The sequence below is a fragment of the Felis catus genome, chromosome F1 (genome assembly GCF_018350175.1).
Source record: "Felis catus isolate Fca126 chromosome F1, F.catus_Fca126_mat1.0, whole genome shotgun sequence".
NCBI lineage: Eukaryota > Metazoa > Chordata > Mammalia > Carnivora > Felidae > Felis > Felis catus.
The window spans coordinates 63,003,171-63,031,074 of NC_058384.1; the positions used below are offsets into that span (position 1 = coordinate 63,003,171).

The following is a 27,904-nucleotide window of genomic DNA, read 5'->3' on the forward strand; positions in this document are numbered from 1 at the left end:
GTCCAACTTAGGCTCAGGTCATGATCTCACAATTCGTGGGTTCGAGCCCTGAGTCACGTTCTGTGCTGACAGCTCAGAGCCTGGAGCCTGCTTCGGATTCTGGCTCTGTCTCTGCCCCTTCCCCGCCCATGCTCTCTGTCTCTGAAAAATAAATAAACATGTAAAAGAAATTTTTAAAAAATGAAATCTTTAGAAACAAAAAAGACACGTGTGAATCCAAATATTTGGCTCCGGTGAAACAGCCCCTTTCATACATTTTGGCCCTGTTTCCAGCGGATGTACCCCAAGCTTCCAACATTTCAGACAGCCCTTCTCAAACTTTGATGTGTATGCACATCGCCTGGGGGTCTTGTTAAAATGTAGATTCTGATTCCACAGGTGCCTGGGCGGGGCCCCAGACTGCACTCCTGACAGGTTCCTGAGACATGCTTTGTGTAACAAGGACTTAGGGGAGTCCACCACTTCTGCATTTCTCTGCATATGCATATTCTCTCACATACCCTGAGACCACACTGCCACATTCACAGGCCCCTCTGATGGGCTCCCCACTGCTCAGAGAACTGGCTGAGCTCCAGGACCCTCCCCCCGCCGTCTTAGTGGTTCCACAAGTGAACTGCGGACGCGAGGGCCAGGAGGCCGGGTGCTGGGCTCAGCTCTGCCGCTTTTGTGTCTATCATCGTGGGAAAACCACATCGTGCCTCTGGGCCTCAGTTTCCCCATCTGAGAAGGGCTTGAATTCTGGGATCCTGCAGGGGCCTAGAACACCCAGCTGTAACATCCTATCAAAAATAATCACCATGTCCCATGCACTTCCATATATATTCACTTATTTACTCCTAATAATCCGTAGGGAAAATCCTAGTATTACTCCATTTTACCCCTGGGGACACTGCAGCTCAGGGACTTTGATTTGTCTAGGATCAAAGAAGTAGGAATAACATCGACATGTAAGCCAGACTGTTCCCTCCAGAAGCCATGCTCTTAACCATTGCACTTGACCGCCGGTAAGACTGCTCCTTCCGGGTATTCCTTAAGGAAGACTTCTTTCTCAGGGGCTTTCTCTCTCACAGTTAACCGCTATTTAGAGACAGGAGCTTAGCCTGAGCCCCACAAAACACATCAAGCCCTTCCAGTGCTCGAAATCTGCCGTGAAATGAAATGTCAGGAGAATGGCACGGCCGGTGGTTCCGGGGCCTAGTGGACTGGTCAGGGGAGCCCCCATGGGAGCCATGGGAGCCCCAGTGCCGGGGGTTACTGCCGGCCTGGATACTTCTACACCCCACTCGGAGCTACGGCGGCTTTCCCCTAGGACTTAGTGTCCTGCCAGGCTGCAGGGCTGTGCCTGTCAACGTCTGTGCTTTTATGGTCCCCAAGACAGAAAGCAAATGCATCTTCTGTTTTACACGGTGGCTTCCTCTACCCACGTCATAAACACGGCCCAAAGAGAACATCACATTTGAAAACTCACGGGGCACCTGTCTGTGCTGACAGCTCGGAGCCTGGAGCCTGCTTCGGATTCTGTGTCTTCCTCTCTCTCTGCCCCTCCCCGGCTCGCACCCTATCTCTCTCTGTCTCTCAAAGATGAATAAATGTTAAAAAAAATTAAAAAATAAAAACTCAGATGCTCATGCAAACTAGAATGCAGGCCAGAGCAGGACAGTGTTGGGTCTCCGTGCAGTAAACCAACCTCCCGCAGAATAACCAGAGGAGAAGGGCCCCTCTGAGCCTGTCGGTACCCATCCCTGGTTCAAATCCCGTGCTGCGTCACCGCCTCTGGGGCCCTGCTTTGTGCCCATTCCCTCTCTGCTCTGACCCCCACGAGCCCCACACTTGCCACCTGCGGAACCCATCGGTGCCCGGTCACCTTCCTCTTGCCACGCGGACCTTCTTCCCAGTTATAGTTGGCACCTCCCCGGCACCCCCAGACCAAGAGCCCCGGGGTATCGTGAGGCTTTGCTCCTTAGACACACAGGAGGTACTCACCAGTGTCGGTTGGCTTAGATGTACCTTTGGTCCCTTCCGGTATGAACCAGGACTGGAACACCATTCCTTTGCCAGGTGGAAGTCATTTAGGGAATCTGTTTTTATGGGTAAATAGGAAAGTTTAAAACCAGCCTGTGGGTTTTCTACGTAAATGATGCTTTCAAAGTGCTGGGGGTTAGTTTGTGTTCATTAGAGACGCAGGTTAAGTAGATGTCTTCAGCCACCTCTTCTAAAATTGCTTTAAAAACCCTTCTTCCGTTCGTTGAACTGCTGGTACACATGTATGGGGTACGAGTGGAAGTGTGTGTAGTGTTCTCACCGGATAAGGACGACCATGTGCAAATGACAGAAAAGGAGCCAGGTGTCCTGGTGACCTAGAGACAAGGCAGTGTCATGACTAGGAAAGCTATGGGAGTTCGGGGTGGCATGTCCGGCAGTGGGACACCCCAGAGCCGCATTGGCCCAGAAATACTGCCTGGGATCTGGCCCTCAGCACAGGGCCGGACCTCTCCAGAGCCCCAGTCACTTCTTGGCCGATTTCTCAGCCCGCTTTTGCGTTTCTAGCTCTGAGCCGAAGATGGCTGCCAGCTGCCTTCTGCTCATCTTTAGAGGACATTAATGGATCTTCTTTTTCTTTTTTTTACTGTGTTTAACATTTATTTAGTTTTGAAGGCGAGAGAGACTGAGCAGGGGAGGGGCAGAGAGAGAGGGAGACACAGAATCCGAAGCAGGCTCCAGGCTCCGAGCTGTCAGCATAGAACCCCATGCAGGGCTCGATCTCACAAACCGTGAGATCGTGACCTGAGCCCAAGTCAGATGCTTACCCGACTGAGCCACCCAGACGCCTCATCATGGATTTTCTTTTTTACATTTTTTCTCTTCTCAGGAAGTTTCCAAAAACCTCACGAAGGAAAATGAGCAAATCAAAGAAGACATGGAAGAAATCCGAACGGAGATGAACAAGCGGGGGAAAGAGAACTGCTCTAAGAGCCTCCTGGACAGCATGCCGGACGTCCGCTCGGCCTTGCAGAGGGACGCGGCGGCCGCCTACACCCACCCCGAGGTACGGCCCCGGCTCCCTGGCCTCCGAGCACAGCCTGCTTTGTGCCCATTCCCTCTCTGCCCTGACCCCCATGAGCCCCACGCTTGCCACCTGCGGAACCCATCGGTGCCCGGTCACCTTCCTCTTGCCATGCGGACTTGGCATGGCTCTCACGCGTGCACAGAGCTTTGCCGGATTTGGTTCTTTCACGGTCACGGTGTCATTTTATCTAGATAGCAGTTCTGTGGGTGTGATGGGGCAGGGTTGACTCTGCGGCCCAGAGGGGCTCCGTGAGTGAGTGTTGTCGCCGAGGTGTCCCCTGGCAGGGTGTTGGGGGGCAGGCAGGGCGCAGGGCCTTGGACACTCAGAGCGTCTGAGCCGTTGCTGTGCACTGCGACGTGGAGAAGGGCTAGGCATTGCCGCGTGGGAGCCTGTTGCCTGGGCCACTAGGAACTGGGGTAAGAGAGGAAGTCAGCCGATGCTCGGAACGCTTGGAGACTCGTAAAAGAGATGCCAGGCAGGCGGCAGCTGTGGGTTAGGGGAAATCCTGGGCACATGTATTCCGAAGGCAGGACAGTGGGCAGATCAGGACTGTGGAGGCCAGAAACCCTGAAGACCATACGGTGCTTGCGCCCTGCCCAAGAAGGAATTGAAAATAAAACCAGTTCCAGACCAGAAGATAAGTATAAGGAAGGCCAATAATTTTCTGGTTTTGCCCATGATGACTGCTTTGATGATTTTTTGGAAATACCATGTTTCTTAAGCAATTATTTTTATTCTCATTTTTAGTTGTCCCCAAGGCACTAGCTGCTGAGCATGTGTTTAGTCAGCTTAGTGGGTCATCCTTGAACAAGTCTGAACTTAGAAATTTTCTTTTAACATTTATTTTTGAGAGGGAGAGAGACCGAGCATGAGTGGGGGAGGGGCAGAGAGAGAGGGAGACACAGAATCCCAAGCAGGTTCCAGGCTCCAGCTGTCAGCATAGAGCCCGACGCGGGGCTCGAACTCAAGAACCGTGAGATCATGACCTGAGCCGAAGTCGGGCACTCAGCAGGCGCCCCAGATCTGAGCTTCTAAACCAAAAAGCTGAGGACATTTGGGCTGGAAGGGAACTTGGAGGTCCCCTTTCCCCGCACCTGGGACCCAGCCACTCCTGTCCCAGCCCATCTGGCAACTTGAGCTGGCCCAGTGCCCAGCGGAGTCCGGCATTCCCTGCCCTCTCTGGCTTCCAGTTTCCCAGTCGGCTGAGCCTGAGAACCCGTCTGTTGTCTTGATGATACATTATGTGGTATGTTCAGCAACCCGGCTCATATTTCCTGAGGGCAAACAGTAAACCAAATCAAATGCACCAAACCCGTTTTGTCCTTGCTCAGCAAAGCCCTTTCCCCTCCTGAAATCCCCGTTCAGCACGCTGCTGAGGTGAGCACAATCCTCCCGTGCCAGGGGGTAGAGCCTGGGCCAGGGAGGGGTGGGAAGGGGGAAGGCCAAGGCTAGGATCTTCCTGCCCCCCCCCCCGCTTCATCTTTCTGTCTCTGTAGCGAACCCCATGACTCAAAAGGGGGCAAATGGGGTGCTGGGTTCGGTGGTTATTTTCAGGGTTCTCGTCGACGATGTTGGGGTTTCTCGGCGTGGTGAATGGCCATTTGTTGGAGGCCTGTCTCCAACAAGGTCGTTGCCTGGAGGGCTGGCAAGGGGCTCTGGGGGCCGGATTGGGAGTGGGGACACAGGGACGCCAGGAGTTGAAGTCATACAACAGACTCTTGGATTAACAGAGAGAGGAAATCAAAGCTTGGTGGGGGCAGCGGCCGCCCAGCACAGCCTGTCGCCAGCGGATCCAGGGAAATTATATGTTCTCTGGCAGAGGCCGCCATGGTCTTACTCCATCTGCTTGGCTGGGAGAAGGAACTGCAGTTCCCGCCTGTCCCGGAGAGCCTGGAATTAAAGACAGTTCCTGGGTTTACCATGAAGAAATGACAACCTGCTTTTGCAATGCGGAGGGAGGCCAGGGTCCAGCAATTAGCCGGCCCACAGCGTCTGAGTCAGGCGCTTGGGGGCCTCTTCTCAGCTTCCCAGCCTCCTTTCCCAGTGGGAAATGAGGGATCCCCGAGTCTGCTGGGCAGTAGCCAGACCATGGCCTTGTGGGCTTGGGGGTGTAGACGAGTTTTTGGATGGCAGACAAGTCCGTCCCATGGTCACCGGTGTGGGCAGTGTGGCTTAATGTAAGGAAGCGTGCAGGCTCTAAAGACAGCAGCCCTGGGCCTGATTCGGAAGTGCCCCTCTCAGCCACTTCACTGATTGACCTTCAGCCGAATTTCTAAATGACCCCGAGCCCCTCGTTGCTTATTTGTAAAGTGCTCTCTACCTTGCCTCATTGTCGCAAGGGTTAAAAAATGCCATAAAGGGACGCGTCTGGTCGGAATGGGAGCCCACTGCAATTCTTCCCCACGGGCCACGTATCCCTGCATCTCTAGTCCAGCTCAGCTCACCGCAGGAAGTGGGAATTGAGGAGGGGGCAGGTGGCAGGAGTGGGGGCTCCCCTGGGCACACGCCTGCCCCTTTCTAGAGCGCCGTCTGGCCCCAGCCAGGGGAGGCTGGCAGAGAGGTGCCCCCGCTTTGGAGAAGTCGGTCCCCGCGGGACGCCAGGGAGCATGGAGCTGCCATGTCTGCTCTGTCACCTGGTTCAGCTCTTTTGTCACCGGAAAACCCAGCACCGCCTTGGGGGCGCGGTCGGGAAGGACTCCAGGTTTCCTCCAGGCCAGGTTTTTAAGGTCAAAACAGGAGCCTTATTTGCTTCTTTCTGTGCAAAGTGAGAAAGTTGGCCGTTCGGGCTGGCTTTCCTCCAGCTCATATTCTGTGACCCTGAAGGCCCTGCCCTGCCTCTCAGGACCCTGGGCCTCCGGGGACAGAGGTGTTGTTTCTCAGTGGGCTCTGCTTCTCTGGGGGGATGTCACTGGGGTCTCAGGTAACGGGATTTAGGGGCGCTTGCCCACCTCGTCGTGGTGAGGAGGGGGCTTCCATGGCTCGGGGGTGACAGGAAGCCTCCTCCTGAGAGCAGGACAGGGCCACACCCCTCAGGAACTGGACCCACCTGTGGGCGGCCCTGGCTTTGAACTCAGCTCCCAGGAACCTGTGCCCAAAGTCTGTTGTTTTCAGTGGGGGGTGATCGGGATCCTGGGTTGGGGGCGGCTACGTGACCAGATGGGCCGAGGCAGGACCCAGAGAGCGTGCCACGCCGTGGACACAAGAGGCCATTCCCCGGGCAGCAGCTCCACGGAGGACAGGGCGCTTCTTCCGCTGGACCAGAACCAGCATGGCCGCGTCCTCAGGGTGCTGTCAGGATGCCCAGGTCGGGGCGCCCGGCTGGCTCCATCGGAGGGGCGTGCGACTCTTGATCTCGGGGCCATGAGGTCAAGCCCGATGTTGGGGGAGGAGATTACTTAAATAAACGGAACTTAAAAAAAAAAAAAGAGGCCTGGGTCATGGGCTGCCTACTTTAAAGCATCATTTGACAGAATCCCAGTGCCAGTCACAAATGTAGACTGTTCCTCGGGATTTGTTCTGATTAAAAAATTCAGCGCAACGGGGGGTGCCTGGGTGGTTCAGTCAGTAGAGTAAGCGACTCTCGATCTTGGGGTCATGAGTTTGAGCCCCGTGTTGGGCACAGAGATGACTTAAGGGAAATTCAGTGTAAATATTAAGGAGCGCCCAGCCGGGGGCATCAAAAATGAGCAAGAGGTGATTGCTGTCCTTCTATTCCATATGGGCTGCAAAGGCAAATTCTTAAATAATGCCCATGGAAGGCAGGCTGGGAGAGGTGCTGTGGTAGAAGGTATAGACTTGTGTCCCTTAGGAGCTGTGTTCAGCATCGTGAGGAGAAGGCCCGAGTCTGCTGTTCTTTCGTGTGGAAGGGCTCCAGGGGCAGGCAGACCGTGGTGGGTGGTTAACTTCAGGGTGCCATCAGTGGCATCCATCCTCCAGACCCCCCCCCCCCCCCCCCGCCCCGGTCACAGGAGGGCTGCTCTACTCTAGCCGCCCGTCCGCATTTCAGGCCAGACCAGTCAGGAAGAGTGCCTTCCAGCTGACTCAGCCTCCCTTTTAAGGAGCTCTTCCCAAAGCTCTTTCCACCAACTTCTACTTATACCCCACCGGCCAGGACTTTGTCCCGTGGCCCCTCCCACAAAGCCAGCTTCCCATTAGAGAGGAACAAGGAGACGGGATTTACGTGGTCGGTTGGAAGTTTCTGCCACAAAGTGCAGAGTGAGAACTGGGAAACAAAGATTAATTATGAACGAGAAGGGCTGGGACTCTTTTCTTAAGGACGTGAGAGGTTAGCGGGGCCTTGAGAAATGGGTACATTATGATAAGTAGCTAGAGCGGGGAAGAGAGGAGGCCTTCCAGATGGAGAAAACAGTCCGAGCAAAGGCCCAGCAGCTCAGGAGAGCCGAGAGTTTGAGGAGTCAGCCAGGTGACTCAAGCACCAAGGAAGGGTTGGGGCTGGGGGTGCAGAACAAGACAGGGGAATGCTGAGCTGGGTCCGGGTCCGTGCTTAAGAGGGTGGAAAATGCCAGGCCAGGCACTTTGGGCTTTATCCTGGATGCATCAGGGAGGCTGTGGAGCAGTTCCTTCCGATCGTGGAAGGAAAAGCTTCATCCCGAGGGGTGCATCTTCGTTCTCGGGCCTCATGTTCCAGCCTGGGCACCGTTGCCCACACACAGACCTCCCCGGAAACAGCTGAAACGAGATCTAAGTCACGCAGCAGCCCTAGGCTGGGAAGCACAGCGTGGACGTTACAGAGACACATGCTGGAGCCAGAGGGCCTGGGTTCAAATCCTGCTGCTACCACTTACCTGCTGTGGGACCTTGGGCAATTTACATGACGTCTCTGTGCCTCAGGTTCCTGATGTGTACGTGGGAGTGATAAATAGCTCCTACCTCGTGGGACTCGGGAAGATTGGTTGGCGTCCATAAAGCACGTAGGACAGTGTCCCGGCTCCAGCAGTCCCTCTGCCTACCACTTCCTGTCTGGCCAGTGACCTGACCTTAACTTGTGTCCCCTCTGAACAGTATGAGGAGCGGTTTCTGCAGGAAGAAACCGTGTCCCAGCAGATCAACTCCATCGAGCTCCTGCAGACGCGGCCCCTGGCCCCGCCCGAGGTGGTGAGGCCACAGCGGCCCCTACAGAGGCAGGTCCCCCTGCGGGGCCGGCCGGCCTCCAAGCCCACCGTCATCCGGGGCATCACCTACTACAAGGCCAAGGTCCCGGAGGAGGAGAACAACATCGAAGAGCAGCGTGAGTTGGGGGTCGGCGGGGTGGGGAGGGAGTCACCGTTTGCACCCTGTGTATCTGCACGTCCTCTGAGCCACACGCCCCTTCTGGGGTCCGATTGCTACTGTGGCCTCTCCGGGCCAGCCAGGTCATGGGAAAATTGCCTGCAGTTACGAATTATCCAGAGTTCCTGCTGTATCTTCTCACAGTTTGCTGAGCAGCTTTGGGCAAGTCACTTGACCTCTCTGGGCTTGCAGAAGATCACACAGCAGAGCTTTAAGGGACTTCTATGCACCCCCCACCCCCACCCCCCAGCCTGGTTTCCCAGTTTGCAGATGAGGACACTGAGGCTTGGAGGTGGGATGATGTGCTCAGACCCCTGCCCCCGCCGTACCTGTTCCTGCCTCCAGGGTACCTGGGCTTCTCCCCTGTCCCTCCTCACAGTTGATGCTCACCTAGCTGTTGGCATAGTCATTTTGCCCATGTAAAAAAAATTTTTTTTTAATGTTTATTTATTTTTGAGAGAGAGAGAGAGCGTGCGAGCGTGCAACCAGGGGAGGGGCAGAAAGGGAGACAGAGCACCCGCAGCAGGTTCCAGGCTCTGAGCTGTCAGCACAGAGCTTGATGCAGGGCTCGAACCCACGAACCATGAAATCATGACCTGAGCCGAAGTCGGACGCTCAACCGACTGAGCCACCCAGGTGCCCTTTGCCCATTTTTAACCATGTTTGTTGCCTTTTTTTTTAATTTTTTTTAATGTTTATTTATTTTTGAGACAGAGACAGAGCATGAATGTGGGAGGGGTAGAGAGAGAGAGGGAGACACAGAACCCGAAGGAGCCTCCAGGCTCTGAGCCGTCAGCACAGAGCCCGACGTGGGGCTCGAACCCACGGACTGTGAGATCGTGACCTGAACTGAAGTCTGACACTTAACCACCTGAGCCACTCAGGTGCCCCTGTCTTTTTAAATTACTGACTTATGGGATTTTTTTTTCTTTTACATATTCTGGAACAAGTCCTTTGTTCATTGTATGTACTGCAAACGTTTTTGCCCTGCCCATGGCTTCAGTTCCTTAATGGTGGTTTTAACAAACAGATGAAATGCAATTCTCTGTTTATTTCATCTGTGGTTAGACTTTGTGTCCTAAGAGATCTTTGCCTCCTCATATTCCTTCTCTGCTCAAAACCGTGCACAGTCCCCCATTTCATGCACAAGAAGAACTCAAGTCCAAACAGCAGCCAAACCCAATGTGACGTGGCTCCTGTGTCCTCCCTGATGTCACCTGTTACTCTCCCCTCACACCCTCTGCTTCTTCCACACTGGCTGCTCCTCAGCCTTCGCAGGCAGGTTCTGGCCTCAGGGCCTTTGCACTGCTGCTGTTCTCCCCAGAATACTCTTCCTCTGATGGCTGCTTGGCCAACTCTTTCACCTCCTTAGGGCCTCTGCTCATCTCCCTCCTGACCACTTTATCCATTACTGGAAGTCTCCTTTCGCCTCCCTGCTCCAGGGCATGCCTCACCCCCCTCGACTTTCTCCCCCAAGCACTGTAAGTGCGCTGTCTATTGTTTAGTGTCTGCACCATTGGACAGAAGCTCCATGAAGGGGAAGGATGTTTGTACTGCTCACCGTTGTTGAATGTGCTCCATATGCGTCTGCCAGGGGAGTGGACATGGGTGGGGTGACTTCCTCCAGCTCAGGTCGTGGCTGTGCGTCCTCCCGGTGCGCCAGAGACCGGGTGGAGCTCAGAGGCGGTCTGTTCAGAGACCCTCCAGGAGATGCAGAGCCCTCCCATCTCCGCTGCTTCCTACCTGCCTCTTCTGCAGTCCCAACAGGGCTGCATCTCTGAATCAGGCCGTCATGTCGAGGAAAGAAACCTTGTTATTAATCTGCCGAATATCGCATAGTCTTGCCCGCCTGACAGTGCTCCTCCGCCCGAATCACAGATGACCTTCTGTTTGTTTCCCAGAAGACGAGTTTTTCAGTGGGGACAACGGAGTGGATCTGCTGATTGAAGATCAGCTTCTGAGACACAACGACCTGCTGACCAGCGCCCCCCGGAGGCCGGTGACCACCCACCAGGGCACCACCGGCACGACCCACATGCAGACCTCGGCCCCGGCCTCGCCCTCAGATCCCAGCTCCCCCGACCCCACCCTGTCCCCCTCAGCGACGCGGTTCCCAGACCCGCTCCAGACCTCCTCCGTGATTCCAGGTCCCACGACGGGGGCAGGCCTGGAACCTTCCACTCAGGTCCCAGCCACCACCGTGGCCCACACAGCCACCCAGCAGCCTCCGGCCTCACCTTCCGTGCCAGGGGCCTCTGGGGACGCATTTACCGAGGCTCCACCCACGGCCCTGGTGCCTCCCACCACAGTCCAGACAGACCCGCTGGGGAGAGACGCTGCCACGGGGCAGGGCGGGGCCTCCGCCAGCCCCACCCTGAGCCCGGAGGAGGAGGATGACATCCGGAATGTCATAGGTGAGTTCCTTCTGCCTGGCCCTGTCTCCCACTCACACGGGAGAGGTTGAATGGAGAGACAGGAGCCAGATGGTCAGACTTCTCCGGAAAGGAGAGTGAGTGGAGTTGCATCTTCGGCCAGTGCCGCAGGTTGACCCTGGGTTTATGCGTTCCTAGTGTGGCCGGCGAGCCCGGTGGGAAGCTCCTTTCCAGAGTAAATCGAAGTCAGCGGAGCCAGGGCCCCGCCTGCATTGGTCAGTTTTGTAAACACTGGTGTGCTTTCCTGTAGTGGGGACTGGGTCTTTGGCAATGACTGAGTTAAGTTTTCTGCAGGAGGTTTGCCAGGCCGTGAAATAACAAGGGGTTCCTATCTGTGGGGTCAGGGAGGGGGCAGGGGAGTAACTAGTACAACGGGCCCCAGGGCCAGATCTCACGGGCGGCGGCCTTGGAGAGCGTGGGGATCACGAGCGGCGGCCTTGGAGAGCGCGGGGACATCGCAGCCCCGTGTGGCAAATGCGCTCACAGAGGAGGAACAGAGGAGTGGAAAGGGGAGCACCAGCTTGGCCCGGATGCCAAGAAGGTCGGGGGAGCTTTCCCGAGGAGGGCGTCATTGGAGCTGGGTTTTGAAGGATGAGCAGGAGTTTTCTAAAGAGAGAAAGGGAAGCGTTCTGACTGTTGGGCCTAAAGGAGCGGAACGTGTCCCAGAAGCATGGAGGAGTGCAGCCCTGTTCTGTGCCCCCTTCTGGGGGCTCCGCGGCCACAGGAGGACTCTGGGAACCGTGGGACACGGGGTGGGGGAAAGTCGACAACAGAAGGAGGTGGGAGCCACAGGTGCCTCTCCCAAAGAGAACGACACCCAACTTTAGTTAAGTCACCACGGGTAGTGAATGAAAACACTGTTGAATCATAGTTTCATCAAAATGCTTGTTGAAAAGTGCACGAGCTTTGCAGAAGACATGGTTTGCCTTCTGCCTGGGTCTTCCTTCTTCCCGTTCCCTCCTCCCAACAAGGTGCTGGTAGCTGCTGTCGGACCAGGTGGTGGACAGAGCACCTGCCGGGAGCAAACACCTGGGTTGTAGTCTGGTCCCGGCCGCTGACAGCTGTGTGACCTTGGCCAAATCCCTGCCTTTCTGTGGGTCTCACATGAAATCAGAAATCTGCTAAAGACTGTCGTCTGCGTGAAATCCTATGGCTTTTTGTTGTTGTTGTTTGCGGTAGGTTTATCAGGCCATGATACGGCACGAGATTCTTCTTGGGGGAAAATCCCAGAATAATGGCAGAGTGGGAGCAGGGAAATATCCAGGAAAAATAGACCCCAGGGCAAAATCTCATGAACCTTGAGAAGAAGGCAGTTCTTGGGCCGCAGAGGTTGGGGTGGGAACAGGAGAGAACATTTTTTTTCCTTTCCTTTCCTTTCCCTTCCGTGGCGGAAGCAAGCTGACCACAGTGTAGACGGCGGCTCCTTACTGCGTGGAAAGTCCATCCTGAAGCCACAGGTCCTACCCAATTTCTGCAGAACGTCCTGGGGTCTGAGCCCGAGCTTTCCACTTCCGCACTGGCTCTGGGCGGCCTTGACCATGCTCATGGGACCACAGGCCCTGAGATCAGCACTGTATACCCCCCCAAATGGAGTGAGCTCCCCGGTGCCCCTGTACCCCCACCGCTTCCCCATTGAGTGGGAGGGACAGTTCGTCCAGAAGACTTGTCCCTCCACGGGTGGCTCAGATACTGACGGTGAAGACAGGCTACAGGTGAACCTGCACACCTGTGTGCCCTCAGCGATGCTATTTATCAGCCTGAGAGCTCTTCCCTGGGTGACTTCCTAGCCAGGAGTGGGGTTCTCTGCTGTGCCTGCCTTCGCGGGTGGTTGCCCCCAGTGTAGCTGCCAACACGTGCCTTTCTAGGGCTCTTAGGACTCTGTCCACCTCCAGTAGCCTGTCTGAGATGCTGAGGCCCAGACGGGAGAAACCTGGCGTCCTCGTGGCCATTTACCTGGTGGGAGCCGGAGGTGGGAAATCATTTTCTCTTGCTGTTCAGTATTCTGTTTAACCAGAATGACCTTGGCACATAGAGGATATAAGGGTCTGCCTAAAGACTGGCCCAGAGGGTTTTCCAGAAGAAAAACCTTGCCTCTGGAGTCCACTGCAGAGAAAACACAGGGATGTGAACATACATGTGGTGTTTTCTCCGAACACTGAGGGGTGAAAAGAGAGGGGGGCACAGAGAGAGGAAAGTTCTGTGTCTCCGGCGGCGTGGTCTTGGCTGGCTCGTTTTGGGGGATCATTTTTAATCGTTTATCACTGTCAGGTGGCTCCCTCGAGCTGTTGTTAGTGTGGATGGGATTTCCTTTCCGGAACCTTCTCTGCAGACCCCTGCTTGTCTGTGCCCGGCTGAGTTAGACCAGGTTGCGCCCACGTGTCCTAGTTGCAGGTAAATAAAAACCATTTGGCTGAAACCGACACAGGCTACTAGTGTGCTGCCCGTGGAGGCTGTTTGCTGTTTAATGAGTCTGGCAATTTTGATGTTGAGCTATTTGAGATGCAGTTTTAAATGGGGCTGCTTTTAAAAGGAACGTCCTATGCCATGTTTTCCAAATCTGATTTTGTGATGTCCTAAAATGTCTACCATGATCCTCAGGAGAATTGTAAACCTTTCAGAAAAACTCCAAAAACAAGTAAATCAGAATTAACGTTTGGTTATGAAAACAAGCCTTGGCTAAAGTCTACTCACTGTAGGACCAGGAGAGGAAAGATGCTGCCAACTCTCCAGGGAAGGGTCAGCCACCATCCTGGGGCCCGGGGAGGGGTCAGCCACTGTCCCTGCAGCCTGGGGAGGGGTCAGCCACCAACCTGGGGCCTGGGGATGGCTGTTGAGGCTCCTGCAGAGGAAGAAAAGCCTATGCCACGTGGACCAGGCTCTGCAGAGCCCCAGACTCCAACAGCTGCAGCTCCTGATTCAAGATTTTCCATGGGGCTGGTTTGGGGTGGGGAAGGAGAGAGGAGGAGCAGACAAGGGGACCGTCAGGATGACGACAGTACCCGTGAGAGCCCGTCTCCTCGTTGAACCCAGGAAACCCGATCTGTGAAGACCGGTCTCCCCCACAAGCCCGAGACACTAACAGTCCCCGAGGTCTGGCGGCCCTCTGGTTAGGGGTGGGGTGACCAGCCCTGCCTGCCACGTATCAGGGGGTGCCGGTCTGGGCTGCGTGAGGAAGGTGGTGCTGACGGGCCAGGAGCAGTGCTGGCCAGACCCCCCGCAGTGCCCGGACAGGAACTGCCCCAGTCACCACCTGCCACCTGCCACCTAACAGGCTCGTTCCCTGACCCCACGGGCACTCTGCTGTCAGTTGCTTTGTCCCCAGTCACCTAAGCGGCCCCCTGAAGCCACAGGGAACCTCAGTCACAAGTAGGAGCCCTGGGCCTAGAAGCAGGAGTGTGCAGTGGAGGCTTCCTTGTAAGGGGCTGAGGAATCCAGTCCTCACCTCTCTGCCAGGAAAAGGCTCATTTGGTGCCGGAAAGGGCGGGAGCTGTTTTCACGTCCCAGGGGGACTAGGCGGGGACAAGTGGCTAGTGTGGCCTGAGGGAGCCGTGCACATGGGGATGTTCTTGGTCCGGCCAAAGCCGACAGCAGCTCTGACTGTGGACCCCCATCTCCAGGCATGGCCAGCAGCATACGGCACCCCCGGGGTGGGGGGAGAGCAGCCCCTGCAGGCAGAGCCACCTGCCTGGGGGCGTGAAGGAAGCCCCCCAGGCAAGGGCACATGCTGGGGGGGAACAGGGACAGGGGCCTGATGACAAAAGGGATCACAGCGTCAACTCTGAAAGTGGTAGGGAGCTGTTGAGGCGGGACCTGAGATGCCCAGTGGAAGGCAGGTGTTCAGCAGGTTGGCGGCAGGTGCAGGAGGCGTTCACAACTCAGGCGAGGTAGCGTCCCCGCTCGTGTTTGGGACCCGTGAACATCGTTCCAGTTCTGGCGGAGGGATGCATGGGGTGCTTTGGGTCCGAGGGACTCTCTCCTGGAAAGAGAGCTGGACCGGCCGTCCCGAAGGATGAGGAAGAACTGGCCGGGCCGAGCAGGAAGGTGGGGCTGCGGGAGCGGCATGGTCATGGTCGGGGCGGCCAGTGACTTGTGGAGCCTCGTCCGGAATGAGAGCGCGGGGGGTGGGGCGTCACGAGAGGTAGTGAATAGAAGCTTTTCCCTTTCTTCTGCGGTGACTCTGTCTCTCTCTCTCTCTCTCTGTCTCTCTCATGCTGTTTTTCTTTGCTATTTCGTGCCAGTGTAAGTGAAGAAATACTAAAGATTCAAATTACTCGCGTGAGTTTTACCATTCACGTTTACATTGTGAAACATCAGTTTTAAATGCGAATGTAAGATCTTTTAACTCCCGTGTGGAAGTCACCAGAATGACGCAATTCCTACGTCACAGCCCCTTCATGCAGGCGGATTCTGTTCTTAGCAGGCCGGTGCAAGGCCGCACGAGCCCGCTCGGCTCTTTTGTTTTCCTTCTTGGTAGGTGCGCGTGATGGCAGGACGCGCCATTCCAGCCCGCTGGGCGGGGAAGGCTAACAAGACCGGCTGTCGGTCGTTGGCTAATCCCAGGAAGTAACACAAGAAATAACACAGGGCCCTTTACTTGGTTTTTCACGTTTCTGAATGCGCCACTGTCTTCTACGTTCCGCTAAGTCCTGGCTCCCGGGGAAAGCACGGCCTCTGGGGCCGCGGGTCCCCTGGCTCCGCCGTGGGGGCAACGCGCTCACCCGAGTCTGGCTGAACCCCTGTGCACGGTGGGTCCCCCGGAGTCCTGTGTCCATCAGACCCAGCAAATGCCGTGTGCAAACGGGTGACGAGGAAGGCAGACACACACGTGTTGCGTGCTCCTGTACACGTGCACGCGCTCCACGGTCCTGTTAGACTTTGCTTCTAGAAACAAGGTCACAGGTAAAATTATCAAGAGCGTCAGGATGGTGACAGCAGAGCGTTAAAGCCAGGGCGGCCCCTTCCTAGCGGGGGCCCGCTGTGATGGCACAGAGATCACAGGCCACGAAGGCCTGTGCACCCCGAGAGGGCAGCCCGCGAACACAAGCAGTTAGTGTGGTGGCCAGAGGGCTGAATTCATCCCAGGATGTTCTTACAGCCTTGAGTTTGGACGCCTTTGGGCCAGCTGCTCTCCCAACCCACCATGGCCTCTATATTGCTGCCTGTCGTCCCACACACCCCCCCCCCCGCTTCACCTGTTTCTGTCCCCGCCTGGCCCCCCGAGCCACCAGAGTTTGGTGGGGATCGGCGGGGGCAGGGATAGACTGCAGGAGGACAGGCGTGCCGGGATAGGGGCTGATTCAGCGTCCCACGGTGGCCGGTGATGGCGATGGCGGGTTAAGGGTTTAAGCAGAAAACAGCCCGTGACCACGGGGCAGGGGAGGTGGAAAGGGGCAGAGAGGAGCCAGAGAGGCCAGCGGGGTAACTGGAGTGACCCCGGAAACAGGCAGTGAGGTCTGAACTAAGCCACAGTGGTGGGGAGGGGAAAGGCGGGGAGAGGGAGAGGTGGGAGACAGCCACCTGCAGGTGGGGGAGGAGGAGACAGCAGGAGGGACCAGGACCCTGGTGTGGTGACTGGGTGGCATGCGGTGCCTTTCTCGGGGGCGGGAGGTGCATGTGTTCAGGAGAGGAGCCCCTTGTTTTCAGCCCCTGGGACCCTGCGCAGGAGAGCCACCGAAGTGTCTGATTAAAGGGGCTGATACCTAGAGAGGGTTTCGTACACGTTTGCCGTCACTGAGCGCGGGGGACGCTTGTAACGTGAGTCACAGAGAGCCCGTCTCCCCTGTGGCTCCTTTGAACTTCCTCCCGCCTTTCTCTCCCTGTCCTTGAAGAGAGTTGTTAACACGAAGCGTCTTCCCTCCGAGGCTGACAGTTTGTTGCCAAGGGCAGGAGCGTCCGAACGGCCCCAGTTCTCAGGCCGCGGTGATGGGTCTGGGCCTCATGGTTTTACTGACCTTGAACATGTTTTCAAGTGCTCTGAAACCGCGTGTGTGTGCCCGCTGTTTCTGCCCTCCTGCTGGCCCGTGTCCCTCTATCTGAGGTCCTGGGTGCCTGCCAGCTGGGACTCCGTCTAACTACAGAGGTAGGGACGCCTGACTCCAGAGCCGACTCCATCCGCCTCAGTTTCCATGTCTCCTGTAACAAATTGCCACGAACTTAGTGGCTTAAACAATGGAAATTTGTTCTCTGACCATTCTAGAGGTGAGAAGTCTGGAATGCGTCTCACGGGGGCTAAAATCAAGATGTTGGAGGGCCGATTCCTTCCCGAGGCTCCAAGGGAGAATCCCTATCTTGCCTTTCCTGGCTTGGCGGCTGCGTCCCTCATGCTTCCTCCTGTCAAATCTCCTGCCTCCCTGTTATAAGGGAGTTGCTGAGCCATTGGGGACTCACTCGGAAAATCCGGGATATCCCCATCTCGAGATCTTTGACTTAATCATGTCTGCACAGTCCCTTTTGCCATGTTAGGTCACATTCACAGGTTCCAGGGGTTAGGACCTGGGTGTCTTTGGGGCCATGGCTCAGCCTACCGTGCCGTCATCGGAGTGGATTCTCTCCGAGCACCTTTGTGAAGTAGGTAGGACATATATTACGCTCGCTTTACTGCAGAAGAAATTAAGGCTGTATGACATTTTGGAGGTAACACAGACTCTGGGGTCAGTAGCAGGGCCAAGACCAAGGCCAGGCCTCTGGCTCCAAACCTGGGACAGATTCTAAAGCCTCCCCCGCCCCCGCCCCCACCTCGGGAGCCGCAGCAGAGCCTCGGGGCTCAGACGGGACCTGTAGGGATTTAGCGGGCTGCCCAGGGCACCCTAGTGTTTCAAAAAACTCAGAGGAGTCCTGGCTCCCGGGAGCTCATCGGCAGTTCCTGAGTCTGGTCAGAGAGGGGACACGAGAAGTGCTCCTCCCTGGGGGTGGCACACGAGGGCTCACCTCCGCGCAGAGGAAGCACGGCCTCCCCACCTATCAGCCGGCACCCCCGGTCGGCGCCAGGGAAGGAGATATTTTCCATCAGACGCCGCTGCCTGGGCTCGGCTCTAGCCTTCTGGTTTATTGTCTTGAACAGATGAGCTCAGATGTGGGGGAATGAGGCTTTGGCTGGTCGGCTCTGTTGTTTGTCTAACGGAGACCGAATCCCTCCCCGCTCTGTCAGATCGGGACCTAATGAACCCCACACAGAGCTGCCTGAAGCCTGCCAGTTGCACCCCACCGCGGGGCCCGCCTGGGAAACAATGTTCATCCCACCTCCGGCCGCCTGCTGCCCCGGGCCCGGGGCCAAGGGCACGGTGCCTGCCTGTCCTGCCAGCTCGAGCTCCTTCCTCAGCCCACTGATGGGGAAGCAGGATGGATGGAACGGATCGGAGCAGTTTGGAAATGAGGGTGGCCTGGAATCGAGAGCACCCTGAATCTGAACTGTAGGCCTTTGTTTTTTGTCCCAGGTGAACGTCAGGGACCAGTTACTCTTATCACTCTTGCCCATGTGCACTCCAGTCTTGATGGCAGGTGGGGGTGTTTGGCCGGGAGGAGCAGGACGGGGGGCCGTGTGAGGGCTGGATTCACCTTCCCACCTCCTCCCTGACCCACCAGTGCGGGGACAGAAAGAACACGTCCTCAGTGGTCGCACATCATTTCAGTATCTGGGAGGGCTGCGCTCACTACATAACAACACTACGTATTAAGCACGGCAGGCTTTCCACTTGGTCTAGAACTCAGCGTGGCTCCCGTGGCCTTTTAGGGCCCCTCCTGGGCACAAGAGGTCACTCCAGAGAGCCCATCAGGGGTACGTTACTGAGCACCTGTCCCACGAAGGCAGACTTGGCTTAGAAGGGGCACCTACAGCCAAGCAGCTCCTGACGTGGAGCTGGGTCCCCTGTTCCCCCAGCTCCCCAGAAGGGGACCCTGGCATCTTGCCCACCATCGCGACAGGGGCACGGGCTTGAGGGCAGCTCTCCAGGACCCAGGGGGTGGGCCTCAGGGGCACCAACAGCCACTGTTCAACCGGGACTGACCTGGCCCCAGACAGCCTGGCCAGATGCCTCTGGGCAGCTCAGCGGCTGGTGGAGCCCCGCGTCCCTGTCACAGACAGTAGGCAAGTTGCTCAGCTCTGGTCGGGCTTCCCCAGCTGCCACGTATCCACCCAGATGCTGTATCCTGAGGACCGTGGGGGAGGAGGAAGCCCCCTGCCTGCCTCCCGCGGTGCTCGCGTTCTAGGTGGGGGAGACCTAGAGGGCGGAGGGGGAGGCACCAGGGTCACTCAGCAGAGAAATGACGTCCCGGAGAGGCTCGTTCATAGCACGGTGGGAACAGATGGAATCCAGTAGAAGTAGGATGGTTTTTCACAGGAGGCTGTGGTGTCAGAAGAGAACTCTGGAGCTTAGATCCTTGAGGGAGGAGTCTGTAGGGCTGACAAGCCCGCACGGGGACATTAACGCAGTGGGGATGGTGGCAGCAGGTGGCTCGGAGTGAGTAGAGCGCAGGACCGACGGGAGGAGGAGCGGACGATGTCGAGGCGTCTCGGCTCTGGGCGCCTCGAAGGCCGCTGAAGCCGCACGGGGTCAGACCCGGGAGGGGGGCACTGGCTTCAGGTCCCCCTTCACCCCTGCCCCTCGTCCCTGTCTCCATCAGGAAGGTGCAAGGACACCCTGTCCACCATCACGGGACCGATCACCCAGAACACGTACGGGCGGAACGAAGGGGCCTGGATGAAGGACCCCCTGGCCAAGGATGAGCGGATTTACGTCACCAACTATTACTATGGCAACACGCTGGTGGAGTTCCGGAACTTGGAGAACTTCAAACAGGGTACAGGCCGCGGGCCCCGTGGGTGCCTCTGCCCCCCCCCCCCCCCGCCCCCACCCCTACTTCCATCGCAGGCCCTCGTGGGCGCCCTCCCCCCTCCTGCTTCCATCGCGGCCAGATCTCCGGAAGCAGGGGGCGGATGAGAAGGGCCTTCCGCCTTCCTTCCGGTGGCGAGAGGTCCTTCCTGGTCGCGGGAGGGCCCACTTCTGCCCGCCCCTCATTCCCTGCGCACAGCTCCTGGGACGTGGACTGGAGGGGGCCGGTGGTGACAGCCCCTCCCCCTCCCAGGGCGCGGGGTGGGGTGGGGTGCGGGCCGGGCTCTTGTGGGTTAGCGCCCCGGGACTGGAAACCGCCAGGCGAGGGGAGTGGGCCGCCTTCTCTCCGGGTGGTGGGCGGGCGTGCGGAGGCTCGCCGTGTGCTGGACGAAACCCATAAGTGGCAGAGCGGAGACGCGGGTCCGGACCCCTAGCCGGTGGCGGGTCCCATCACACTGCCCTTCCCCCTATTCCCCCTCCCCAACCCCTCCCCCCCCCCCCCCGAAAGTGGCAGAGCGGAGACGCAGCCCCAGGGCCCGGACCCCTAGCCGCTGGCGGGTCCCATCACACTCCCCCCCCCCCCCCCCCCCCCCCAGGTCGCTGGAGCAACTCCTACAAGCTGCCCTACAGCTGGATCGGCACGGGTCACGTGGTGTACGGCGGCGCCTTCTACTACAACCGCGCCTTCACCCGCAACATCATCAAGTACGACCTGAAGCAGCGCTTCGTGGCCGCCTGGGCCATGCTCCACGACGTGGCCTACGAGGAGGCCACGCCCTGGCGGTGGCAGGGCCACTCGGACGTGGACTTCGCCGTGGACGAGAACGGCCTGTGGCTCATCTACCCGGCCCTGGACGAGGAGGGCTTCAGCCAGGAGGTGATCGTGCTGAGCAAGCTCAACGCCGCGGACCTGAGCACGCAGAAGGAGACCACGTGGCGCACGGGGCTGCGGCGGCACTTGTACGGCAACTGCTTCGTCATCTGCGGGGTGCTGTACGCCGTGGACAGCCACAACCAGCGCAACGCCAACATCTCCTACGCCTTCGACACCCACACCAACACGCAGATCGTGCCCCGGCTGCTGTTTGAGAACGAGTACTCGTACACCACGCAGATAGACTACAACCCCAAGGACCGCCTGCTCTACGCCTGGGACAATGGGCACCAGGTCACCTACCACGTCATCTTCGCCTACTGACGCCCGTCCCCACGTGCGGAAGTGCAGAGGGGCCCCCGGCGCCTTGTGTGCGTGCGTGCGCGCGTGTGTGGGTGGGTGTGTGTTGTTTAAAAAATATATAATATTTTGTATAATATTGCAGTTGTAAAATGACAGTTCGGGTCTATTTTTTTTAAGTGGATTGTAGATCGATCCATACGCGTATGTGCTGGTCTCATCCTCCACGGTTTATATTTGTGTGCAAATGAACTTCTCCTTCTGACCAGGAACCACCTTCCTTCAAACCCTCCGCCCCTCCAGCTCCCGGATCTTGGCCGTTGGAAAGGTTTCTCCATCCGGGTCTTGCAGGCCGAAGGCCCCAGGAGCAGGGTGAAGGAGGCGAGAAAGAAGCGTTAAGGGGCGGGAAAATTTTTATGTATTGGAGAAGTTTTAAAAACCCAGAAAAATGCTTTTTTTTTTTTTTTTTTTTTAATAAAGAGGAAATGTAAAACCACCCCCCAAACGCGTTTTTGTTCCTCGTGGCTGTGTCCGGCAGGGTCGATCCTGTCCCTCGGAGCTGTACCCACCCTGAGCCACCTCCCCTGCTGAGGGGGGTCTGGACGCAGCCTGATCAGTCTGCTCAGTCCGCCTCCCCCTCCTCATCCTCGTGGTGAATGTTCCCATTCCGCGGGGCTTCCCTGCCCACCTTCCCCTGGGGGGGGGGGGGGGGGACTCGGCCCCGCTCTGAAAGCAGCACCCCCCCCCCCCGCCCCTGCCGGGAAGCGTGTGCAGGAAGGGAAGGCCCGGGCCCCTCTCCAGACGCCGCTGAGCCCACCGGCCTGCGCTGGCCTCCTCATGACACAAAACAGACGGAGAAGCCTCGACAGGTGACTCCTGAGTTTGTGGGAAGAGGGCCGACCGTAAGGATGAGGTTGGAAGTCAGGCACATCATGTCACCACGCTGTCCCCACCTCCCCTGCCCCCCACCGTTGGGGGAGCAGTTGCCTGGAGAGTCCTTCTGTACAGACCTCAGGTGCCCCCTACACACGCACGCGCGCACGCGCACACACACGCACACACGGCCCGCGTGGTCATCCCCGGGCTGCGGCCAGCCTCCCTGTGTGGCCAGGTGGTTGCACCCCCACCCCGCCCTCCACTTGCACCCAGTGACTTCTCTGTCCCGGGACTGCGTGGGTAAAGTTTCCTCAGCAAATGCAGGTGCCCGCCAGATTTGGCGGCCGCAGGAGGGTTAGAGGGAGAGAGGTGGCGTGTCCAGGGTTCAAACAGACGGCGGCTGGTGCCCGTGTCCAGAGCCCCGCTCGGCGGGAGGGGGGCACAGGTGTTCTGGTCGGGCCCCGGCTTGGAAACCGTAGCAGAGGCTCGAGCTCCAGGCAGGGCTGCTCTGAGGCACCGGGGTGACGCATGAAAACGTCCGCTTCTCCGTCCGTCCCTGCAAAGTGACGTGCTGACGGTTGCCAGCCTGCTGGACCGGGGCCCGTCCCACCACCCACTCCTGGCGACCTCGTCGCTGGGCGGCCGGCCGAGTCCGGTGCGGGATATCTGCCCCCTGTGACCTATGCCTCACCCTTGGCCTCGGCTCTTTGCTGCTGTCCTCACGATGCCAGGGCTCCCGGGCTGCTTCCTGTCTAAGCCTCAGCCCCAACCTCAAAGCTGGCCTGCCCTGCGGTGTCCGGAAAGGCCTCAGACCCCAGGGTTCCGGGACAGAGTGGCCTTCGGGGCCGGGCGACAGGACCGGCAACCGGGGGCAGTCAGGAGGGGTGGAGGCTCGGTCAGGGCCCAGCTGTGGTGCCAAAGAATTAATTCCGAGGGGCCCAGCTCGCGAGGTGGGGGCGCGGGATCCCGGGACACAGGCCGCATCCCCCGGCCAGCCGGGCCCTGGCCTGAGAAGCCTCTAGGTGGGAGGGGACAGTGGTGCTGCCTGGGCCGGGGGAGTGGCTGCCCTGACTGGCCACGTCGAGGTCCGGGCCCCGGGGGGGAGGTGGTCAGCAGGTGCGAAGGGCACGTCCCCGCCCCCTCGCTGACTCTCCGACCTGGAAACACCTGGCCACGGATCCGGATCCGAGCGGCACTCTCCCGGCCCCTCTGTGGGGCGTCCTCACCCGCTGGCCCTCCAGCCAAGAGCCTCGAGGACCGGCCCCTGGGGTGCCAGCTGCAGCTCGTGTGTGTGTGAGCTCATTACCCTCGGGCCCCACGGCCCATTGGGGCCAGGTGGGCAGCGGCTCAGCTCCCACAGGCCGGAAGGAGGACGAAGAGGAAGGCGGTCGGGCCTGTGCGGAGCGTGACCCCGGCCGGAGGCCGGGTGGTCGGAAGCGGCCTCCCTGAGCTCAGGCAGGACTCCCCAGGCCGCTTCCTCATCATGGGATCCACCTTTGGAAACGCGAAGAATCAGAGGATGAGTTTCTCAGATGGTTGCAGAGAGAGCAACGCCAGGTGAGTTCTGACCTTGGCCTTCCCCTCACCTGTAGAAGTGGGGGGGGGGGGGCCTTCCGGCTTTCAAACCTGCTGAGTCTCCTCTGGGCTCTGCCACCTCTCGATAGTGACAGTGACGGGAAGACAGATTTACATTCGACCCTCCAACAGCACGGCGCGGGGAGTAGGACCGCCCCCCCCCCCCCCCCCGTGCAGTTGAGAATCCACCTATAACTTTTGGCTCCCTCAAAACATAGCTATTAATAGCCTACCAATAGTGCAAACAGTGGATTAACACATTTTTGCTATGTTATATGCGTTTTATGCTGTATGTCACAGTAAAGGAAGCCAGAGAAGAGAGAATGTTAAGGAAATTGTAAGGGAAATACACGGGCAGTGCTGTATTGTATCGGAAAAAATGCACCTCCGTTCAAACCCGTGTTGTTTAAGGGTCAAGTGTGCTTCCCCCCCCCCCCCCATTACAGTACTTCCCAGCAGCGTGATTTTCTCAAGTAGAGAAACAAATGACCAACATCCCTCTTTTTACATTCATTTATTCGTGTGTGCGCATGTATTCGTTCGATAAATATTCATGGAGCCTCCGGGACTGGCCGAGTCCTGACTTCAGGGTGCTTCTGTTCTAGAGCGGGAGGGAGGAGGAAATGCGTTTCTGTGTAAGGTGACAGGTGGCACCAGTCCCAAGCAGGGAAAGATGCTAGAGAAAAATGGGAGAAGGGGAGGGCGTGGCTGTTTGTAAAGGCAGCTCGGGGACCGTCTGTGCGATGAGGGGACATTTGGGCGGAGGCAGAGGACGGTGAGGGGCTCAGCGGGCAGACCTCCAGAGGCTGGCAGCGGGGTGGGGGACGGCCCAGGCCTCGAGGCGCTCGGTGAGGCCGCCGCACCTGAGGCCGACCCGGCACCGCCTTCCCCGACGGCTACCACGCGGTGAAGCCGGATGTCCGCTGGAGGGAACCGCCCCCAGTGCCTGGCGTGAGTCCTGGCTCCCCTACTTGGCCTTCACGTGACCTGGAGTCAGCCTCTCTGAGCCTGGCTGCCCTCTGTAAACAGGAGCACCCTCCACCTGCATGGGGAGAGCGTTTGCGGAAGGTTCGAACGAGGCAGTGCGAGGAACCTAAGTGAAAAATACCGGCCGCTATCACCCCCCAAAGCTAAAGTCCTTGATTCCTCAAGTCTGCTCTCCTTTTGGACTTCCCTTGATGGTCCCCTGGGATATAAGCTCGAGGACCCTTTTTTTAAAAAAAAAAAATCTGTTTATTTTTAGAGAGAGAGTGAGCCTGAGTGGGGGAGGGGTGGAGAGAGAGAATCCCCAGCAGGCTCCATGCTGTCAGCCCAGAGTCCGACGCGGGGCTCGAACCCACGAACCATGAGATCGTGACCTGAGCCGAAGTGGACGCTTACCCAGCTGAGCCCCCCAGGCGCCCCGGTATTAATTGTTGTCAAATCTCTTTTAGTCCAGATTTGTTCCCCGCTCTTCTGCCCCTTTCCGTTCCTGCCGTCGATTTGCTGAAGAAATGATGTTGGTTTTTCGGCAGAATATCCCTTGCTGACATGACCTGACTGCTTCCTTCAAACGTTTCTTTTGTTTCTCTCTCCCCTGTTTTTCCTTTAAACTAGAAGTTAGATCTAGAGGTTTGATGACATCCAGGTTCAGTATTGTTGGTACAAAGACTTCACGGTGATGCTGTGCGGTTGGTTCTTGGTATTTTCCACGTCCGCCCTACGACGGCCGTTGACCTTCTCCAGCCTCCCCACCCCGTGATGGCGTCTCGCAAACACCCTATACCAGTTCCACCTGCCCCCTGGGTCCCCTCCCACAAACCTGTCGAGCCCACTGCTGACAGATCTTGCTTTGATGATGTCCCTGTGACTGTCAGGCTGATAGGAGGGCCTCCAGGGCTGTGATCATTAAGCAACTTTTGTTTTGCTTTTCATGTGGATGAAAGTGTCCCCGTGCTGCCTGGTTGCCCACCCCTTCCCCTGCCCCTGGGAATTTCGTGAGACCCTCCAGCAGCATTTTGCTAAAATCACTGTCCCTCTACACCAGACCCGAGAGACCCCACGTGTGGCCATATCTGGTCCGCAGACAATGTCCAACCCATTTGCCCTGACCAAGCCTGGAAGCAGTTGCCCCCACTAAGTAATCTTTGCTGAAACGTAACAGCCAGCCTACCTTCCCTCCCTCCCAGCCTACCCCAAACGGAGTTAGTCACTCATCCGCTGTGACCCCCAAACCATAAGAGACATGGATGAAGTGTCTCAGTGGGTCCACCTAACGCTCTCCCCGCTTAGCCTTGAGGAGCCCGGCAGGCTCGCCCCACCCCAGGGAAAGAGTAGGGATCCAAGAATCTCTCCCAAGGAATCCTCCTCAAACATCCCCTTTGAAAAAAGTCCAATTCCGTTTTTATTTTGCACTTTTAATGTGGGTGAAGAGTTTCAGTCTCTACCCAGTTCCGGACGTCGCCTTGGAGAACACAGCATGCGGTCTGGCCCCGTCTCGGGAACGTGGGGTCTAGTGTCTCCTGGGGCCGGGCCGAAAGGTCCCACCCACTTCCTGTAACACCCCGAGGTTCTGCCCTTCTAGAATACCTTCCCCACCACCCCCTCCTCTCCTCCACACTCAGACCGTCTTCAAGGTCCCCCCACCGCCAAAGGGGGCCTCATCCAATTCCCCAGACAGGGCAGCAGTAGCCCCGAACGCTGTGCGTGCAAATGAAAGGTCCTGGATTGTGACTTTCTAAGAAGACGACTCAAGATGAGTATTTGCTCTCTGAGAGCATTCTCCTATTCCGCGTGAATTCGTTGGCACCCGTGTCTTTAGGAGTTGTGGGCTGTCAGCAACAGAAAGACTTTCGTGAGCTTAAACGAAAAGGATTTTATTGGAAAGAATCTGCAAAGTTCACAGACTCCAGGGAAACCTGGAAACTCAAGATATGGGAAGAAAGAACGAGGTCAGGTCTGGGGCTCTGCGTCGCTGGATGCAGGAGTTGTCTGGAGATGGTCTCGTGACAGACTCGGCTTTAGCCACCTGTGGCCCCCAGGTGTCTCCATTTCAGGTCGCAGGTGTCCCGGAGGGTCCAGGGTCCGATGTGATGGGTGAGCCGGGGTCCACAGCCTGCCTCCCTAAGGGGCGGGGATTCTGTGACTGACACCACACCCTGATGACACCGAGTGAGGAAAGGCCTCTCCCCTAAATGAAGGGCTGCCCCGCAAAGACAAAAAACGAACCCACAAGTCCGCCCCAAACATCTTCTTGAATAGCAGCTCCACTCACGGATTTGAAATAGGACTCCGTGTCCCAAAGCTCAGTGTGTACGTGATGCTTTGGGAAACTAATCGAACTTCTCTGTTCGTGCTAGCTGCTGGGGAGTTTATGGCCAACTTGTGTTTCACCGTAGCGAGCACATTGGAGTCTTAGGGCGTCCATGCTGTCTTTGACTCTCTCCCGGTTCTATTTTATATATGTATTTTTTAATTTTTTTTTTCATTTATTTTATGAGAGACAGAGCACAAGTTGGGGAGGGGCAGAGAGAGAAGGAGACACAGAATCCAAAGCAGGCTCCAGGCTCCGAGCTGTCAGCACAGAGCCCGACGTGGGGTTCGAACCCACGAACCGTGAGATCATAACTGGAGCCGAAGTCGGACCCCCAGCCGACTGAGCCACCCAGCCGCCCCTGTTTTATATATTTTAAATTAAATTTTTCATCTTAATTCCAGTATAGTTAACACACCGTGTTTCGTTAGTTTCAAGCGTACAATATAGCGATTCAACACTTCTATACGATACGTCACCCGGTGCTCGTCGTCCTAAATGTGCTCTTAATCCCCCTCCCCTATTTCCCCAGTCGCCCCGCCATCCGCCTGTTCTCCTTGTTTGTTTTGTTTCTTAAATTCCACATGCGATTGAAATCATATGGGTGCTTCTCTTTCTCTGACTTATTTCATTTAGCTTAAGACACTCTCGCTCCATCCATGTTGCTGCAAATGGCAAGATTGCATTCTTTTTGATGGAGTGATGTCCCCTTGCATGTATGTGCATGTCTGTGTGCGTGTAGGTATATATCATGCCTTCTTTATCCATTCATTAGTCGATGGACCCTTGGGCTGCTTCCATAGCGTGGCCGTCGTAGATGACGCTGCTATAAAACATAAGGGTGCGTGTACCCCTTCGAGTTGGTGTCCTTGTATCTTTGGATAAATACCTAGTAGTGCCATTGCTGGGTCATAGAGCAGTCCCAGTTTTAATCTGGGGGGGAACCTCCACACTGTTTCCCAGAGCGGCTGCACCAATTAGCATTCCCACCAGCAGCGCACGACGGTTCCCCTTCTCCGCATCCTCGCCAACGCTGGTTTCTCGAGTCGTTGATTCTGGCGTTCTGACAGGTGAGAGATGACCACTCCTTGCAGCGTCGGTTTGCATTTCCCCGGTGCTGAGTGCTGCCGAGCATCTTTTTCTATTTTCTGCTTCTAATGTCCCGTTTTCTAACTCGCCGTCTTCGTGTTTGCTGTGGTTTTGTGTTTTGTTTTCCTGGCATAAGGCAGAGCAGAAACGATCATCTGTGACTCTTCAGGAATGCGTTCTGGTGTAAAGCAAGGTTCATCTGCCCCGTGAGCTTTCCCACTGGAAGGGCTTGTCGTCTGGAAGCCAGCAGTGACACACGCCTCGTGGCACGGGGTCCCTGGA

The 27,904-nt window shown here is 57.2% G+C and overlaps 1 protein-coding gene across 3 annotated transcripts in view; it reads left to right on the forward strand.

Moving 5' to 3' along the window:
* Positions 1-21,286, forward strand: part of OLFML2B (olfactomedin like 2B) — a 36,236-nt gene extending 14,950 nt beyond the window's left edge. For 2 of the 3 annotated variants that reach the window (XM_045048649.1, XM_011291123.4), the window contains 5 exons: positions 2,870-3,046; positions 8,090-8,315; positions 10,258-10,770; positions 19,408-19,584; positions 20,213-21,286. In XM_045048649.1, coding sequence (XP_044904584.1) covers positions 2,870-3,046; positions 8,090-8,315; positions 10,258-10,770; positions 19,408-19,584; positions 20,213-20,814 — 1,695 coding nt within the window. In that variant the 3' untranslated portion in view covers positions 20,815-21,286. The remainder of the gene's footprint in view (positions 1-2,869; positions 3,047-8,089; positions 8,316-10,257; positions 10,771-19,407; positions 19,585-20,212) is intronic. The other variant, XM_045048648.1, reaches the window with a different exon arrangement.
* Positions 21,287-27,904: the final 6,618 nt, after the last annotated feature.